Source organism: Drosophila suzukii, chromosome 3 (assembly GCF_043229965.1).
Source record: "Drosophila suzukii chromosome 3, CBGP_Dsuzu_IsoJpt1.0, whole genome shotgun sequence".
Lineage (NCBI taxonomy): Eukaryota > Metazoa > Arthropoda > Insecta > Diptera > Drosophilidae > Drosophila > Drosophila suzukii.
In genome coordinates, this window is record NC_092082.1 from 81,871,244 (window position 1) to 81,891,172 (window position 19,929).

General features: G+C 41.2%; 4 protein-coding genes across 5 annotated transcripts; 3 read left to right on the forward strand and 1 right to left on the reverse strand.

Moving 5' to 3' along the window:
- Window positions 1-759: 759 nt before the first annotated feature.
- Window positions 760-2,388, forward strand: Gr98b (Gustatory receptor 98b). The gene is made up of 4 exons (XM_017087338.4): window positions 760-1,813; window positions 1,870-1,946; window positions 2,014-2,181; window positions 2,239-2,388. Exons 1-4 carry the CDS (start codon window positions 940-942, stop codon window positions 2,341-2,343), a joined length of 1,224 nt encoding a protein of 407 aa, XP_016942827.3. The 5' UTR covers window positions 760-939; the 3' UTR covers window positions 2,344-2,388.
- Window positions 2,389-2,565: 177 nt separating this feature from the next.
- On the forward strand, window positions 2,566-4,108 carry LOC108019510 (putative gustatory receptor 98d). The gene is made up of 3 exons (XM_070996448.1): window positions 2,566-3,584; window positions 3,639-3,715; window positions 3,781-4,108. The coding sequence occupies exons 1-3, from the start codon at window positions 2,711-2,713 to the stop codon at window positions 4,000-4,002; spliced, it is 1,173 nt and encodes a 390-aa protein (XP_070852549.1). The 5' UTR covers window positions 2,566-2,710; the 3' UTR covers window positions 4,003-4,108.
- A 581-nt stretch (window positions 4,109-4,689) lies between these two features.
- LOC108019512 (Gustatory receptor 98d) lies at window positions 4,690-6,159 on the forward strand. Its single transcript, XM_065866828.2, has 4 exons — window positions 4,690-5,616; window positions 5,675-5,751; window positions 5,814-5,981; window positions 6,040-6,159. Exons 1-4 carry the CDS (start codon window positions 4,743-4,745, stop codon window positions 6,157-6,159), a joined length of 1,239 nt encoding a protein of 412 aa, XP_065722900.2. The 5' UTR covers window positions 4,690-4,742.
- A 388-nt stretch (window positions 6,160-6,547) lies between these two features.
- On the reverse strand, window positions 6,548-18,887 carry Klp98A (kinesin-like protein 98A). 2 transcript variants are annotated; one of them, XM_036817332.3, is made up of 12 exons: window positions 18,090-18,886; window positions 14,621-14,844; window positions 11,587-11,900; window positions 11,355-11,524; window positions 10,750-11,185; window positions 9,950-10,681; window positions 9,712-9,885; window positions 9,428-9,550; window positions 9,211-9,324; window positions 8,105-9,149; window positions 7,834-8,009; window positions 6,548-7,774 (listed from the first exon to the last, which is right to left on the reverse strand). In XM_036817332.3, exons 1-12 carry the CDS (start codon window positions 18,134-18,136, stop codon window positions 7,532-7,534), a joined length of 3,798 nt encoding a protein of 1,265 aa, XP_036673227.1. In that variant the 5' UTR covers window positions 18,137-18,886; the 3' UTR covers window positions 6,548-7,531. The 2 variants fall into 2 exon arrangements, with proteins under 2 accessions (XP_036673227.1, XP_036673228.1); XM_036817333.3 differs by lacking the exon at window positions 9,428-9,550 and having other exon boundaries at window positions 18,090-18,887.
- Between the last annotated feature and the right edge of the window lie 1,042 nt (window positions 18,888-19,929).

The window sequence follows — 19,929 nt, forward strand, 5'->3', positions numbered from 1 at the left end:
CAGGATGTGTAGGTGGATGTGGATGTGGATGGATGTGGAGGAGGTGCAGCGCACTCATTGACTGTGCAAAGTGAAGTGAAGTAGTTTAAAATTAAAAAGGACACTTAATCCCGTCAATGTCTTGCCTTCGCGCCGGCAACCCTCATCCGTATCCTCGAATCCTCGTGTGTGCATGTGGATCCCCAGGATCCCTGGGAAATTCCAGCACGGGATTAGCAGGCGGTTGGGGATTGAACAAGAGGGTGTTTTCGTTTGATTTGGCTTGTGCTGCAGCATCAGCTTGCGAAGATGTGGATGTGGATGAGGATGTGGATGATGGCGATGGTGATGGTGATGGTGACGTTGGATGTTTGCCCACTTTGGCTCACAAGAAGTGCAATTATGTGCACAAAATGGAAAATGAAGCAAGAAAGTGGAGCAATTGAAAGCGACAGATGGAGAGATGGAAATGTGTGGCTGCACATGCAATCGTCGAGAGACAATGCTGATTGCTGGCCAAAGACAAAAACAATTTAACCCACATTTGCATGGTATGGTAAATGGAAATTACCAGCGTTATGACGTGGAAATTGGCCAGGCAACCAAGATAGAAATCATCCATGGGAACAGAGGATGACCCCCCGAAAAGCAACTCGAAGCCCATCTAATCTACCTAATTAGTGAAATGTGCTTGCCTTGGTATTGTGAATAATTAGGTAAGCGATGAAAATTCAGTAATGGGTAAGGTACACAATTAATTTAACCAATTAAATGCTGATATGCTAAACCAAAAGGTAAGTGAAATGGCAATTCATTGTGAACTTATAATAGATTTCTATACCTATAATATGCACTTTATAGTATTTATTACTTTTTGTACCTATAGGTACTTGATACCCATCACTTTCCTTGGTATATTCTTCAATTTGCTCTTCAGTAGGTTTTTAACACTCAACCAATATGGTGGCCAAAAAGAGCCGTCTCTTGGCCACAGCCTTTCCATATCTCCAGATATTTTCCGCGTTTTCCCTAACGCCACCACCCCAAAGTTTTGGTAACACCTCACATAAGAAACTCAGATGGTACTTGATGGCTGGATTTGTCTGCTATGCAGCTGGGATCATTGTGCTGGTCTTATTTGTATCACACTTAAACATTGTAGCCATTGACAAGGAAGTATTGGATTACAAAGTGGCCGACTTTACCAGGGTCATGGGTAACATTCAAAAGAGCTTATACTCGGTTGTGGCCATTGCCAACCAACTAAATATGCTATTTAACTATCGCCGACTTGGTGGAATCTACGAAGATATAGCCAATCTGGAGAAGGATATAGACGAGGCCTCACAGTGTTTCGGTGGACAAAGGCAAGGCTACAGTTTCCGCTTCCGTTTGGTCTACAGTGTGGGTTTGTGGTTGGTCCTTTTGATGGCACTAACGCCCCGTTTCACTCTTATGGCCATGGGTCCCTATGTCAGCTGGCCATGTAAGATTCTCACCGAGTTTATCATGATAATGCAGCAGCTCAAGAGTCTGGAATATTGTGTATTTGTTTTAATAATTCACGAATTGGTGTTGAGATTGCGTCACACGATTCTTCAGCTGCAGGAGGAATTGGAGGATTGCCATCGGGAGGATATGCTCCAAGCTATATGTGTTGCCCTTAAGCGGAATCAGTTGCTCATTGGACGCATCTGGAGACTTACGGGCGAAGTGGGCGCCTACTTTACCCTGTCCATGACCTTGCTTTTTCTCTACAATGGACTGACCATCCTGCACATGGTCAACTGGGCATATATAAATACATTTCTCGACAATGATTGCTGCCGCTATGGTTGTATAAATAAATCTATACTTTTACAACTCCCTAATCTTCATCTTTTTTTCCAGATCGTTTCTGGATTATCTCCATGCTTCTATTAAACCTTTTAGTGCCCTGCCTTATAAGTCAGCATTGCATAAACGCTGTAAGTTGACTTCTTAATTCAGTTTACATTCCATTGATTTGATTTATTCTATTTTTACTGTACCTAGTATAACTGCTTCCCTCGAATCCTGCATAAGATTCGTTGCATATCTGCAGCATCCGATTTTCCCATTCTAACCAGAGGATTGCGGGAGTACTCCTTGCAGATGCAACACCTGAAGCTACTCTTCACCTGCGGCGGATTGTTTGACATCAATTTAAAATACTTTGGAGGGGTACAAGATAATACCCAAAATATCTATAATGCGTTGCTTAAATTTATATATTTGCAGATGCTGGTCACCATTTTGGGGTATATCATAATTCTTATCCAATTCAAAATCCAGGCAATTGCTGAGAATAAATATAAGGCGAGTTTCAACATCAGCGGTCAATAATTTTATATAAGTAATATTTATTGTTCTATAAATTAAGCTAATATAGCAATCATTTGAACCATAATAAAGGAAACTAATTTCGGTTTTAATTTTTACTGTTCGGACTCACACCTCCGCCAATATTTTTTGACAGAAGGAACTTAGGCGTTACCTAATGTCAGTATTTTATTTAAAAATAAAGAACCTTTAAACATTGGCTTTACCCTATTGTTGTTAAATAATTTAAGAGGTAGACCCCAATGCAACCTTTGCAAATAATTACAAGCATGCATTTGTCATCTTATCTACCCAATTAAAAAGGAGTGTTTTCCGTCATATATGAGAAAGCTAATGTTGCTGGCCAGTTCCCATCGATACCTTGACGGACATGGAAGTTAATCGCAGTCGTCTGCTGACCACAGCTCGTCCTTATCTTCAGGTTCTTTCCATGTTCGGACTTACACCTCCGCCTGTATTTTTTACCAGGACATTGCACAAGCGACGTAGAGGCTACTTTATAGCAGGATACAGCTGCTATTTGCTTGGAATTCTTCTGTTGGTCTTTTATGAGTGTTATGCTAATATTATAGCCCTTCATCAGGAAATAAAGCAGTTTCATTCGGAGGATTTCAGCAAAGTTATGGGAAGGACGCAAAAGGTTCTCGTGGTAACCATGGCCTGTTGCAACCAACTAAATATGCTACTCAACTATCGCCGTCTTGGACGAATCTACGAGGATATTGCGGATCTGGAACTACTGATAGAAAATGCTTCGAAGGGCTTTAGCGGACGGAGATATTGGTGGAGCTTCAGATTCCGAATGGCTCTTTTCGTGGGATTGTGGATGGTGCTAATTATAAGTTTTATTCCCCGTCTTACCCTCCGGCGCCTGGCACCCCTGCTTCATTGGGCAAACAAAATATCTACTGAGATCATCCTGATAACTCTACAACTTAAAGGTCCGGAGTTTTGCGTTTTCGTGCTTCTGATCTATGAGCTGATCCTGCGAGTGCGGCATATTCTCGAGCAGGTCCAAACAGAACTTGAGGATTGTAATTGCAGTGAGAGGATTCAGGAGCTGTGTGTGGTCCTGAAGGGCAATCAGCTACTGGTGGGCCGAATCTGGAGGTTGGTGGGTGAGATTGGATATTATTTCACCGTATCTATGACTTTGCTGTTTCTCTTTAATGGACTGACTATCTTGCACGTGGTCAACTGGGCTCTCATAAAATCTATCAATCCAAACGATTGCTGTCAGTATTGTGAGTATTCTATCCAGTCTTAAAGGAATTCACTTATAATTTTACTTCTTATAGCGCGAATCGGTGTTAGTATTTTACTAACGACCAATATTTTTGTGGCCTGCTTATATTGTGAATTCTGCGTGAAAGCGGTATACATGCCCAATCAAATATATCTTATGAACTTAATCATAATCCATAATCATAACACTCTTAGTACAATAGCATTCCCCGAATTCTTCACCAAATCTATTGTCTACCTGCAGCGGAAGATTATCCAATGCTGAAAATGGGCCTCAAGGAATACTCCTTGCAAATGCAACATCTAAAGCTGATCTTCACATGTGGCGGGTTCTTCGACATAAACCTAAAATATTTCGGAGGGGTAAAAGTAATGTGTTTCACCAAATGCACATTTTACTCAACCTCCTCTTTTTAGATGGTCGTAACCATATTGGGCTATATAATTATTCTTATACAATTCAAAATTCAAGTTTTTGCGCAATCAAAATATTTTGAAATCCAAAACATAAGCGAAATTTATGATGAATGAGGTAACACGTCAAAAAATAAATAAACAAAAAAAAAAGTCGGAAACAATATTATTTTTAAAAATCTGTCATTGGGCTGCTATACAGAAAATAGAAAAGATACAATATGTTAAAACTTATCGATTAATAAAACCATTGTTGTTGATTTCTACATCCTTCCTGTTCTTTTAGAAATAATACCTTGTGAACTGATATATAACATTCTTCTATGGGTTTTCCTTTTGTAAAAAGCAAATATTTAAACTTTGTATTTTTTTCTATAAAAATAATCAGCAATCTTATCGTTCCAATTACTAAAACGTGTTTACCGAGATAATAGCTCGTAGGGGCACGAACTTTTGCCAGGGTCTTCTAAGTTCTCGCCACCACAGCTCGACCTTATCGTCATGGTCTATCCATATTCGGACTCACACCGCGTATTTTTACCAGGACTTTGCATAAAACCAAAACAAAGATTTTTTCAGTGTAATGAAAACTCTTGTGACCCATTTAATATCTAATGGAAAGTTCTTAACTTAACTTAACTTAGTTTGATCATCTCAAGAAACTAATTAAAGAAAGAGGGTGTGCTAAGCTATGAACTACAAAGCCTTGACTTTTGGCAGTGCCTTTTAACACCTCGACGGACATGGAAGTTACTCGCAGTCGTCTGCTGAACACAGCTCGTCCTTATCTTCAGATTCTTTCCATATTGGGTCTCACACCTCCGCCTGTATTTTTTACCAGGACATTGCTCAAGCGACGTAGAGGCTACTTGATAGCTGGATACAGCTGCTATTTACTTGCAATTCTTCTGGTGATTATCTATGAGTGCTATGCCAACATTGTGGCCCTACACCAGGAAGTAGATCTTTTCCGAGCGGATGATTTTAGCAGAGTTATGGGCAGGACGCAGAAGATTCTTGTTGTAGCCATGGCTAGTTGCAACCAACTAAACATGCTCTTGAACTTTCGCCGCCTGGCTCGAATCTACGAGGACATTGCGGATCTGGAGAAGGATATAAATAATTCTTTGCCGGGTTTCAGTGTACGAGGGCATTGGTGGAGTTTTCGATACCGAATAGCTATTTTCGTGGGACTGTGGATAGTGTTGCTCGTAGGCCTTACACCACGCTTTACGCTTGTGGGACTGGGTCCCTTCCTTCACTGGACAAATAAAGTACTCACTGAGCTCGTCCTGATAATGACTCAACTCAAAAGTGCAGAGTATTGCGTATTTGTTTTGCTGATTTATGAGCTAATTCTGCGATTGCGCCTTATCCTTCAGCAGATCGTAGTAGAGCTAGAGGATTGCAATTGCAGTCCCAGGATTCAAGAGCTTTGTGTGACTTTGAAGCGAAATCAGTTGCTGGTTGGACGAATCTGGAGTTTGGTGGGTGAGATTGGCGAATATTTCACCTTGTCCATGACGCTGCTGTTCGTCTACAATGGACTTACCATCCCGCACGTTGTCAACTGGGCTCTTATAAAATCCGTAAATCCGAACGATTGCTGTCAATACAGTGAGTCTTACTTCAAATCCCATTTAAGTTAACTTTACACTTTCTTTCATATATGTAGTGCGCATCGGGGTTACTCTTTTACTATCGATCAATATTTTTCTGGCCTGCTTTTACAGCGAATTATGCATCCAAGCGGTAGGCATGCCTGATCAACTATATCTAATAATTGTAGTTCTTAATTACAAAGTCTTTGTTAGTACAATAGCATCCCACGAATTCTTCACCAAATTTATTGCTTGCCTGCAACCGAAGACTACCAAATGTTAAAAATGGGTCTAAGGGAGTACTCCCTGCAAATGCAACACCTTAAGCTCCGTTTCACCTGTGGCGGATTATTCGACATCAATCTCAAGTACTTTGGAGGGGTAAATCCAAAATGTTCTTACAGTAACAATTTCATACTCACCTACCTATGTATTTCAGATGGTTGTAACTACATTCGGCTATATCATTATTCTGATACAATTCAAAATGCAAGTTTTTGCTCAATCAAAATACATGGAAACTGCTAATATCAGCGAAATGAAGGCATTTAACGGCTAAGGTAATTACATAATTTGAATATCTTTCAAGAGAAATAAACAACACAGTTAAATTTTACATTGTCATATTGTAACAGCGACATCTGGCGACTAAACAATTTAAAATTCAATGATATTAAAGGTATTGGCTATAAAGAACCCAATTTATATTCTAAAACATATTTTTAAAACTAAAAAAATTTAAAACTTATTCATAACAAAGATTTACTTAAGCCTTTCCCTCAAAATTCCTCGACCGCATATCCTCCATCACCGGAAGTAGAATACATGTAGTAAACAAGTCATGTCTAGATACACCATGTATAATTTACCAATTTTACATAAGTTACAGTGGTGGTTTCAAAAAAGTTTCACTGCTGCCCATTAATAAATAAATAACATTTCTTCACTAATTTGTATATATTTACGTATTTATTTTTTTTTAAGACAGCAGCCACTCTGTTGTCAAATCGGTATTGGACTGCCCCTGAGGGACATCCGTTTGAGTGGGCGGAACCATCAGGTTTCACTACATCTAGGTTATTATTGTTTCAGTATTGCCATCGATCCCACGATCGACCAATTTCACCATTCAAAATCAACTAGCATATTGCTAAAAGTAAACTTACTCTATGCTTTTTACATTGAACATTTCATGTTGATTAATTTTCGGGATTGTACTCATTATTAGTTTAGTATAATTGCGACTGATCGGTTAAGAGCTAGAACTTAGTTGCTAGTGTACCTAATACCTACTGCTAAACATCTGCCCACCTAAACCCATCAGTGTTCGATTTGTACAATTAGTTTACGCCTAAGAGATTGTAGACTACGGAGTTGTCAGTTGGATTACTATTACTCGCTCGTGAAATGTTCAGTTACGCTCATTTGCTTGGATTCTGTTCAATAACTTCAGTTGGTAATCACAGACTAAATAACTGGAATAACTTTTTTGGAAGTTGTACACCTAGGCGTATATTTAACTAGTAAAGAGAAATAATTAACTAATTAAAACTGGCCGCAAACACCAACAAACCATCTAAACAAACCTCCAACACGAAGATAATAGATAGAATACATATTTGCACTTGGTGTTGTACAAAACAGAGATTGCAACATCGCCACTGGCAGTTACATTTTACAGTGATTTCAATATAAAGCTCCGGTTCAGTGAATAACAATGGGTATAAAAAATGTCGCACATATGCTCGGGTGTGAGAAAGGACACTGGTGGTCTTACATTGCTACGGGGCTTACAGCTAATAAACCTAGATAGTAGTTTCGGCTAGCTAATCAAAACAGGTCCATGTTGTCGTTCATATAGCTTAACAGGTAGTACAAGTAAATAAAAAGACACACTGTAGGCAGGAGATAATTCAGCAGTAGGTTAACTATTATCCCGTCCCGTGCTTGCCGTTCTCGAACAGGCCCTTCTTGAAAAAAGACGACAGCTGGACGAGAGAGGATCGTGTGAGGCCCGTTCCCCCGGGTCCCTCGTAGATGGGACACTGCGGAATCTTCGAGCATACGACGAATAGGCGTCGCAAATATAGTTCCAGCAGACGGCGACGATGTTTCGCCACTGGCTCGCTGTTCGAGGCGAAGAGCTCCCGCCGGGGAAAGGGTAGTGCAGATATCTGGTTGGAATTAATCAATAAGTTAAACGGAAAAACTTCTCTTTCACCATGTTTTCTACCTTGGCTCCGTAGCAGTGCTTCATGCACAGATGCAGCTCCCTGAAGCGACTGTATCGCCGCAGAATGTTCAACTTGCCATCGGGAAGAGCGATGCGAACCTCGTATTCGTAGTGCGTTTGCTTGCCGGCGCCCCGCATCACAAAACTCGGGATGGTAATGAAATGTTCGCCCTCGGCTAAAGAAAAATTGAAAATTAATTAAATACATGAACAGGAATCTGGATTGCAAATACTTCCAATCTTAAATGATTATATTAAAACAAATACTTACGAAACTCGCGCATCGACGGACAGGATCTTGTCATGCTGGGTGAGTAAATCTGCGAAGTGGATTCCTCCATGCTGGTGGGACTCATGACACTTGAGCGCATGATGGAACTGGCCAGTTCGTATTGTCGTTCCATGCCGGATCGCTCGTCCGCACAGCACTGAGCATGTGCCTCCAAATCCTGCACCGATTGCAGCATCTCCTGCTCCATTTGAATGTAGCGTCTCTGCAGATCCTGCAGGTCTGCAATATGCTCATCCAACTGGACCTTGTTCAAGTCCGTTTCGAGGTTTTTCATGATCAGAGCCTTTTGAGCAGCGATTTTGCGCCGCAGTGAATGCAGCGGACAGTAAGGACGTGCCGAATCCGAGTGTCGGCCCAGTTCGCAGGAGGAACAGGACCCGGTATCCTCGTCGCTGGTTCGCACTCCTTGCTTGTAGTTGTTGAGGTGGCCATTCTGGAGCAGAGCTTGATTACGACTGTCCAGGCAGACCCCACTATCGCTCATTATAGCCTGTGAGCTGGGTGTGGCGCTGGGCGCTGAGCCGGAACCTCCTATTCCCACGCTTCCACTTCCACTTCCACTGCTGGGACCGGCGGTACAGGTGCGTGAGGTCTCCTCGCTGCTGCCCGAAAGGTCATCCTTGCGCGTGTCCTCCGCCTCGTCCTCCGCATCGCAAGAACAATTGCTGAGCGGCGACTGTTGGCCCTCAGTAATGGTGGGCGATGAGACGAGCGATAAGTTGGACTGGGCGGTGTGGAAGGTATCACAGGTTTCGTACGTGTCCGACTTGGACACATCGTCAGCCTCGTTTGTGCTGGTCGAGGTGGACATGGACTTGTTGGCCAACTGTAGCTTCATGTTCTGCTTCCTGGTGCGCATCGCCTGAGACTCAGCCTCACTTTCGGCGCGTTCCAGACGCAGACGCTCCAGCTGGGCCTGGATCTCCAGCATGGTCTCATCGACCTTGGCGATTTTAGTAGTGCTGGCATTGAGTATTCTCTCCTTTTCGGCTATTTGTTCGTCCAATTTGCGGATTTCCTCATTCTTAAATGTTTTAAAAAATTTTAACAAAAACGTTTGTAGTATATTAAACAATTACACCTACATTTCTGCGCACAGTGTCTTTTATAAACTGTGCTGCAAACAAATCCAAGGAATCCGACACCTGCAAAAGCAGTTCATCGTTCAGAGGAGTACCCTCTTCGATCTTCATTCCCATCTGTGAACACAGAAATTCGTATGTTAAACATTACATTTAATAAATATTTATTATCATCTAATCTAATCTCTAGGCAAAATAATTTCTAAACAAACGAACAAACCTCGTCCAGTTTGCCACAATCTTGCAGTTCCTGCAATTCTTTCGCTACATACTCAGAGAAATCTCGTTTCTTAGAGTCGAGCTGCGTCTGAAACGCTGAAATTTGTCTACACACAATGTCGATCTAAAACGAAAATGGAACGAACAGAAAATCGTAAGGAACATAAAGCCAAAACAAGAAAAACAATAAAGGAGAACAGGCAATGTAACAAGCACAATGATCAATCCATCCATTTTTAAGAACAATTAATGATGACATGCAATCATGGGATCAGATAGACGCACCTGAACCTTCTCATTGTTCTTCTCCCACAACAGCATGTCCTTGCGGGCGATTAGTTCCTGTTCCCGGCAATTCAACACCTGCAAGCCGTCTATTTCCTCCTGCTCCAAGCGAATTAGCTCTTCGGTCAGCTTGCGCACTTTGGTCTTGTATTGGTCGTGCATCTGGACGCGTTCCTAAATGAGGAAAGTGAGATTTTTTAATACAATAATACGTTTTTGTGTTACTCTAAACACTTACCACATTGAGCTGTTTCAGGGCATTTTCTATAGTGTCTAGAATCTTTCGATTTTCGTCTTGCATTTCGGGATCGTCTCGCGACATAGGTCGCTGAGGGTAATACTGCCGCTCCGGCCGTTTATAAGGCGATGCGCCATCCTCATCCGAGTATATGCTGCAGGTGAGCAGGTTTTCCTTGGAGGAGGTAATGAGAGACAGCCGGGACATGTCTAGCTGCGAGCGACTCAAATCTTTCCTAAGCTTGGCAGCCTCGGCGGGATTGTTAAAGCGGAAGATGTTGGTTCGCCCAAGCAATATGATGTCGCCCTGCGAGATCTGCTTGGGTTCGTCAATTAGGTGAGCGTTCACCCAGCACTGGGCCATAGGCCAGGGATGCAGCGTAACCACGCCGCCCTTTAAAACAATGCTGCAATGCTGCGCCCGTATGCCATCACCGGCCAACTCGATGTCCTGCGCCACATCCGCATCCTCGCTGCCAATTCGCGTCTCGCCCTCCTTCAGGCTGTAGAGGGTCACTCCGGTGGTCACGTCGTTGTGGATGCCAATTAGATGCGGCATCTCTGAGTCAAGAACCACGCCCACGCCCGACTTGCGCAGACCCAGACTCTTTTGCTCCTGCAATATGGACTGGGCCACCTTCCACTTCTCCGTCCATTCTTCGGTGAGTACTTTTTCTTGAGCCTCCTTCTTTTGGAGATCGGCCAATACCTTGAGCGATGGCTGCAGCGAGTGCTAAATTAAAGGTTTTTAAATTGTAGTTAAATAGGAATAATCTCATATGATAGCTAGTAGCAACTCACAATATCCCCCGACAGCATGGACTTGAGCTTGTTGATCTCCTCCCGGAGCTCGCGGATGAGCTTCACATTGGTATCTTCATTCACCGTCGGCTTGTTGATGATGTTCTTCGCCCGATTGGCGTACCGCAACGTGCTGAGGGTTTCACTGTAGTTACAATCCGCCGGCGAAAGGGCTGCAATCATGATGGTCTTGCTGTTGCCGCCCAAACTGTCCTTGAGCAGCCACGTGAGGATGGAGTCACGGTAGGGAATGTAGAGCACTCGCTTACTGGCCCCATTTGGGGTGGTTGCCAGTGCGGAGCTACTGCTGTTGTGGGCGCCACCCGTCTGTTCCGCCAGAGCCGAGATCACGCTACCCAGAGTCACCAGCGATTTGTTGATGTGGGCGCCCTCCTTCAAGCGCTGACCTGTTGCCCCCGTTGCATTGGCGCGCTCACTGAAAGAAACAGAGAGAGGATGAATAAAACATGAGTTGGCATCTTTTTAGGAGAAAAGTGTTTAAAAATAGGTCTACTCCACATTTGGAGGTATATATAATTTTCCCTAGTGTGATTTTACTTTCTAGAGCAGTGCTTCATGCTCCGCTTGCGTTTACGCTTACGCACCTGCCTGCCAAATCGACCAAATGGATCTTCGAGACTGTCTCGCTTGGCATGTCATTCATGAAAACCGCCTGCACAAATGTGATCGTGAAGATGGCGTGACTGCGGCTGCTCGTATCGTTCATGTTGGTGCTGGCCGTGGTGCGTTGCGCATTTCCCCGGGCGATGCATTCCTGCAAGTAATTTCTACAAGTTAGTACCAAATTCTCAGATGCCTAGAAGGCCAATAACTCACCTGAATCTCATCGAAATCGGAGACGGCATGCTGTGACAGGTTCTCCACATAGGGACCCAGGCTACGATGCTCCCGAACCCTGAGACCATGTCCAGTGCTCTGTGCAGCCAGGAGATCCTTGACCCTCTCATTGTATATCTCCAGATAGCTGGCGTGTGTCCTATAACCAGTGCCCGACTCCTGACCCACACGCATGCGGGCAAACAGCTCCTCGCAGATGCGCGGTATTAGGCCAGGATTATTTTGAGTACCCATCATGGTGAAGGTCTTTCCGGAGCCCGTCTGTCCGTAGGCAAAAACGCACGCATTGTATCCTGAGAAGATAGAAAAACCACAGAAAGTCTCATTAGTTACGTATTAATTAAGTAAACTAGTTATTTTAAAGTTATTTTATTAATGGTTTGAGAACTAAAGCCAAGTGAATGTTGGGCGGTTGCCACTCAAGCGCATCATGCTACTCAAAGGTAATTGCCAGTCACGAAGGGTGCTGCAATTGCTGAACCTCCCAAAAGTGAGGCAAGCATTTCGTGACTGGGTAATGAGAATGCACCATCACCGGTGACACATCATAGCATTTAGAGTGGAAATAAAAAAAATAAAAATTGGGGAAGCTTGCCACCATACCATGGGTTAAATAAATAGACTTTGTATGACTAAAACACAAATTGAAGTGCTTAAATGCCGAATGGTTTCTGATAGTCAATTAACTTTCCAGTTAATAACTTGTGTATTTACTCAAAACAAGAAAAACTCTTATAACACATGTTTTTTATTCATTAAATTCAAATAAACTTCTGCTCTGTCAGTTAAACTACTTTGTTAAATATTGATATTTGCCGTTCATTGATATTTTTTATAGCTGCACTTAAACTTTTATCAGTTTGAAGTGGTCATTACTGCCGGAGATTCCAAATATTTGCACTAACACTTACCCCGTCAAAGAGGGGAATCGATAAGCGACTTTTTTGCCCGTCAGAAAAAAGTTACCGCAAATGTATTCAATAAATGTGATGACTCAAAAGATGAACTATCTGAAACTTTGACTAGCGCCAACAAATTGCGACATCATCGTTGGCGCCTAGCCAGCAGCCTTCAGCTCGAATTACACCAAGTGGGGATTGGAGGATTGGAGGATGGGCGGCTCAAACGTTTCAGCAGCTCGTTGGACAATCTCGATGGTCGACAGGTGTGAGATAAGATTTGCTCTGGCATTCGACGTCACTCGAGACCGCACAGGTGGTGCAAAAACAATTACCGACAATGCTCACAGCTTAGGAAAATTTGTCCGACGTTTAGTAGGCCACACAGAAAGAAATCTGACTACTCAAACTTTTCATTTATGAGTTTAAATGGAATTTGTATATTTTTATAGATTTCTAAATTGGTCTTTAGGTATTAAAAACATGAATTCCTCCAGCAAATCAAGCCATAAAATCCAGCTACACATTAATATTGATTTCTTATGTGATTTAGTGTCAAACAAAAAGATGTACTATAATTATATGCTCTTTTTTATTAATATTTAAAAAGCATTCTATTATTTCAAATGTTTGATTTGTGTTAAAACATTGGAAAACCAGCTAGATTTTAATTTATTAAGTTTTGATTCTGGAAAAGTATCTTAACATCGTTTATTTTCTAAAAATTCTAAAGCTTTCTTCAGTGCACTTGCACATTTCCAAAGAGTTTTAACTCAAATACCCAGCCAGCCAGTTGGACGCCACTGCACTCATTGTTTATGGATCGTTTTGCAGTGTCTTGGTTTATCTGCATAGCGAATGCATGTTAGCCGTTTGTCACTCGCATTCGCATTCGTACTCGCATTCCCGCTGCCACTTTGCCAATCTTGGCTTGTCGTAATTTGATATTGAAAGCGTGCCAAAACAACGCCGAGCGAAAAACAGCTGTTCCATTTCGCTTGGCATCTTGAGTTGGGGGCGAAAGTTTTGTTTGACTTACTTTCCTGCTTAGCTTTTGCAATAAAATCAAGCCCACTTAAAAGCTAGACGAAGCAGTACATACCCTAGATAATTCAAATAAATTCGATTTAGGATTTTAAAACAGAATTTCAAAATGAATAAAACTTGTAATCAAGTCAATCTTAATAAAATGTTGCAAACAACGTCCTATTGTTATGATAACATAACATATAATTTCATTTATAGTCTACTACTTGCGCTATAACTACTCTTATTATCTTGTTAACGTTCGAGTAAAACACCAGTCAGTAAAATTGATGAACAGCTGAGAACCATTGCTGAAAATATATGACAAAATATGAGCTGTCATCTCGAAATTTCTCGTGATTCTGGAAAACTCTGGATCGGCGGTCAGCCATCCAGTAGCAGGAAATTCACATGATTATTGCTAACTGCACCTACTTGCATACAAACTTAAATTCATTTATAATTAGTCGTCAGCAGAGCGTTTCAAGCTGAGGCAAGTTGTGTGGGCTTTTTTAGTATACGTGCTGTTTTTATTTTTAGAGCCGCAATGTTGCTTACAAAGCAGAAAATTTGGGCAACGAGAGGGAAAACCCAATATCAAAGCCAATAAGCAGACGCACAGGGAAAATGTAAACAAAACCGTGAGTGCAAGAAAACAGAATGAAAGAAACACGCTCTCGGTGTGGGGCTAATGGAAAAAGTACACATGAAAAACTAAAATTTAAAATCTTAAAAATAAAAAAAAAACTTTAAAATGTATTTCCTTAAAAAACAATAATTTAGGATGCATATGCGTCATTAAAAAAAGGTGTAAGTGGTCCATAAAATAGTTCAACTTCTCATAATTTTAAAGCCTTTCCTTTTCTTCTCTTTGTAAAACGAGAATTCTTTAGGATACTTAATCAATGTGTTATGGAAAATATAGACTTAATTTTCAAGACCCATTTCTGAGACTCTTTCTGTGCATTTCTCATGTGGGTGACGACCCCAAAAGGAAAGCCCATAGACCAACGCACGCTCAATTAGCTGGGGGTTAATGCGTCACAATTGTGTAATCGAATGGCGTGACCCCTTGGACCTTGGCTCACCTTCGTAGGCGCAATCGACGACATCGTTGCCCAGATCGCTGTACACCTGCTCCTGGGTAGCAAAGTGCGGATCCTCCGCATCGAATGACCAGTAGGAATAGTCGAATGTGAAGTCATGATGATTGTCCCGGCCGGCATCGCGAATGGACTGTAGACGAGGCTTCAGAAGACGCGTCTTCTTGTTCTCCATCTCCATGATGAGCTGGGCGTCCATGTCGATCTCACTGCAATAAAGGGAAGTGCAAATGACATTTTTATTTGTTACTTGTCCATGAAAGGTGTCAGTGCTTGTCGCAAATAATGGGACTCTGGCTGACAAGTAAGCAAGCCTATTGTTAAAGTTTTATATAATAAATGCTGTTTGCTTTTTCTCCCAAACACCTCCGAAGTCCCGCCCCTCGGGACCTTTCGTGTTGGCATATAAATAGACCGCACAGCTTGCTCATAAATATTCCTATTAACGATTTTTGCATGACCCGAAACAAATGGCGAATAGTCAGGGGGCGTTTACACGGGGAAAACGAAGGGAATTAGAAGAGAAATAGACTGCCCCATGCAATCCAATTGACATGTTTGCCCTGTGATCAGGCGACGTTGAACTAGCTACGAATTAAAAAAAGAAAATCCGGTTTGGAGGGAATAATAAAGCGAAAGACTTGATTGCAACATCAAAAGGAAAAGCGGCGCAAATAAAAGAGATGGGAAAAACTAGCGTCTGGGCATAGAACATTCGTTTAAAGATGGAACCGAACCGGTTGACTGGAGTTCATAGGGGCACCCACACGCGGAAATAGACTCCAACTGGAAAGAAAACACACGAAAGCGCATCTAAACAAACAGAAGACCTCTGATAGCACCCAATTCAGGGTAAAAGTGGCTACACTAAATCTTAATAAACTCGATTATACGGGTCATAAATTCTAGGCTGAGATATACAGAAAAAGATCACATGATTGTTATTAGAATTGTATTTACTATCTGTATTTAGCACTATAATAAACCTGTTATGATAATTTCGTGGGATTGTGGAGAACAATTACTTTCAAAACATTGTTGCTTGAAAGTCTCAATGAAAAAAGGTTTGGACATTAATTTCTGAGTTTCCAACATTTTGTTCCTAGATGTATCTTTATAAGGTCATCTTTCTTTAAGCTAATTTTTTTTATTGAAACTCTTGCACATTTTCAGAGTTCAAAATAGATTATAATAGATATTTTCAGAAGGTTTGGACATTAATTTTTAAGTTTCCAACATTTTGTTCTTAGATGTATCTTTATAAGGTCATCTTTCTTTAAGCTAATTTTTTATATTGAAACTCTTGCATATTTAGGTACTTTTCAGAGTTCAAAATAGATTATAATAGATATTTTCAGATAAAATAAACTTATTTTTAACAAGTGAAGGGTATTACTTTTGCGATTCGACCCTATACATATTTTATGACAACAGTAGTGTCATGTCCCATTTCGAGCGACAATTTTAGGTCATTCCCCTCTTCTCCATGACTACTACGCTCCACTTTGCTACATATGTATGTATGAATGCTGCACTCAAGTCGGCTCAGTGCTCATTGCGTTTGAGTGGCTTTAATTCTTTAATCTTTGGCCCGATGAGAGAGCAGACATCCAGATGGAGATTACGGGCAAAAAGAGCGACTATGTTTGCAGAGCTATCGCCCCATTTAACCAACATCACTCCCTCCAGCGGGAAATTCTTTTTAGCGTTGATTCATTCCTCAATTAAACATTTATGCGGGACACCAACAAATTTCGCCTGTCTGACTCACAAGTAGCGATGAGATATGGAACTTGTTCGGCCAGTTTCGTGCCAAAATCAAAATATTGTTTTTTCGTTGCTTTTTTTTTGGGTGCAGTGCATATAAGCATACTTATACGTAATTATAGTAGATTTCTGCTTTTGTTTTCGCATGGAGGCTACTACGGGCAGTCAGTCTTGCATGTCCACTGAGGACCCGTGGAAATATGTGCTAAAAATTTACGTCCGGAGGCCAAACAAACTGGGCAAAAATATTTACAGTGAAAGCTCTAGGCAAAGAAGGTTTTTAACAAAGTTATAAGACCAATGATTAGTTGTATAAAATGTTATATGCATAGCCTCCTAATCTTATATAATGTGTGTTCATATAAAGATTAAAGTCTAGACATAGCCAATACAAAAGCCAAAATTAGTAGGTCTTTACTAAAAAGTACTTTAAAATATGTTTCCTGTAGTACCTAATGTAATCTCCATTATGTTTAAAAGATGTTATGAGATCATATATCAGGAATAACCATGCAGTTTGTACATTTTTAATTGTTGGAAATCATGTGATCACTGTATCGAGTCTTCCCTGTCCTTATAAGTAGCTGCTTTGCATAAGTCTGAGCCAAAACGATGATGTCACAACTCGACGGGGAGTTTAGCTCTAGTTTTTTGCTATTATAATTACAGCATTTGCCCGTTGATGATGTTGTTTTATTTCATGCACAATTAACACACGGCAAGCCGTAAACCCAGGGCCCAGAAAGCTCGTTTTGTATAGGTTCATGTGATTTTTATATCGAACCCCGAGATGAATGACATCATTACGGGGCATATCTTTCTTTGTCTGGCGGTTCTGCCAACCTCTCTGTGCGTTTGTCTTTATTTTTTCTCTTGGCTTTGTTTCGAATCGGCTTTATGCGCAAGTAACTGTGCCAAAAGCAATGACCGCTTCGCCAGATAGACAGCATAAAGACCCAAAAAAAAAAAAAAAACACAAAATACAGCAACCAAAATGGTTAACGATCGTAGACGAGGTTGGTAAAAAAAAAGGGTTTAATGTGGTTTTAAGTAGGCACATTCGGCTAGACTTAGTACTTTTTATGTTTTCATTTCGAGGGGTTTTCTTGGTACACAAATTTGTTAACCGAAATTGTGGAATTTTCTGAGATTTATTTTTATTCTTTAGGGCTAGTCAAATGCGCAAAAAATTTCCAAACGTTCATTGAGGGGCGTTTTAAACTTTATACGCCTTATCACGGGTTCGGGACAAACATTCTCTTACTTATAATTGAGGTCATAGGAATAACTCTAGCTATGTGTCTCCTATTTAAAGTGTGTTTATTTGGGGATTGTAATAGGTTTTAACATGTAGTTCTCAATGAACTAAGTAAATATATGTTATTTTAGTCATGGGCAGCTATCTTTTAAAAAGTATGAACCAACTTCAAACTACAAACACGGTTTGAGAGCTTCTTTGATGTACTTTTGTAAAAATATTGGAAAATAACATTATTTTTGGGATGGGCTAAATAAAAATATCAAGAAATCCTTTATTTTGAAGTTCAGGTTCTTAGTTTGAGATCATATAACCCTGATTTAAGATCTGTATCCTATCTATTTTATTGATTTCGCTGTGTCTTTCTTGGGCTGCCATTATTTTGACCGCTGCTGTGACTATAAATAGCTATAGAATATCTGGACTTACCGGGAGTTAAAGGGTCGAACCCTCACGGCGACCTTGAGTGACGACATTTCGACGGATTGTTATACTCCTTTATTTGGGTGGTGGGTGGTTGGGTGGTGGAAGGGGGCCTTGCGGAAAGGGGGGCGTTCTTAGAACGTACACTAAGCCAAAAAAAAAAACTTGCAGCAGCAGGTTTTCTTGTTTGTTGTTGTTCTCGCCTGACCACTTGCCACGTAATTTGATTTTTTTTTTTTTTTGGTTTGTTTGGTGTGATTTCCAGGGGGGTTAAAAGGGGGGCGGATGGAAGAATTGGCGAGGGGGCAGCACTGGAAAGCAGTTCACTCTGTTGCGTTTTTCACCGTTTCTATTTGTTTGCTCTGCTTTTCAGTTTGTTTTTCTCTTCGCCTTCCTGTACACCGTTATTCCGAGCGATTGCCACCTCCTGTCCGCAAAATCAGCGAACTTTGCGAACTTTGCGCGCCGCCACAAGCAACTGCACATACTACCACTAATAAAAACAACAATAATTGTGCGCAATTCGACATTAATTCACTTGCACAACGCTGCTGCTGCTGCTGCTGCCTCTGCTGCCATTTTTCGGAGCTGCTCATCGCAACTCGGTGCGTTTTTTCACTTGGCCATACATGTAGGTGTGTACTCAGTTATTCACTTGGCCACGGATCATTAAAGGCAGCGCCATGGAAATTAAAAACAACGAGGATGTATCTACACTTGGTTTTATCTTCTTTTTTTTTAACGTACGCGACGCGATGTTGTGTTGTTGTGGACAGTTTCGATAGACGGTAGACACTGCTAGATGATAAACATTTACAGGCCAAAAGATTATCGTTATCGAGTAGCTATCGGTATCCAATATACACACAAATCGAATAACGGCAATCGATATGTGGACTTATCGGTATCGGTATTTCCTCGTCTATCGTACTGGTGGCGCCCTACAACGGACGTCAGCGCGCCTACACTAGATGGCGCTACGGAGCTGTGGATTTTACACGTATCAACAAAGTGAACAACCAGTTTAATATTTAAAGCTCCTTCTTGCTCCATCTCAGGTAAATTAATGATAATGTAAATATGTAAACATACACAAACAATCATAGCTTCATAGCATTGAAGCTGACAGCGTCGTGTTTTGGCCAGTGTTGGGAAACTGTATTCAACTACCGCAATTATTATAAAGTAGGAAGCAAGCGAAATAAATAATTAAATAATAATAATAAGTAGATAATTAGGGCGTTGCAATGCATCAAGATGGAGCCGGTGGACGTCGTGGTGGAGGAGGTGACCCGAAAGTAAAGAGTCTGTCCATTCCTTTTACACGGATGCGGGAAAAAAAATTAGGCGTTCTATACCCTTTACTCGTAGATTAAAAGGGTTTATGTACTCGACGTATTCGACCCTAAAGATCATATATTCTCGATCAGGATCACTCCCCACCTTCAAATCGAGACAATCTCATCACTCACATAAATGTGCCAAATTTGGATATAACCTTGCCAATAGCGAAGGTGAAGCCAGTGCCAAAATCAGTTTTGCCGAAATAATATTTATATACGTCCTAAATGATATCATAATATGACTGGTTACCACAAAATTAAAGTACAATATAAGGGAAATGGGAAAGGGAAATACAAGGGAAATGGAGATATGCAAGCAGCAAAGCGAGATTGAAATGCGCCACCTACCGGCGGTAGACAGATTTAAGCGTTTTGGGCGTTAGAGTGGACTTGGAACATTTTTTTTTGGATCAATCGATAGGTATTGACGAGGCCAATACATTTCAGCTAAAATTTTTATTCTAGCATCAAAACTGTATGAGCCACAGTTTTGGGCGGTTTGT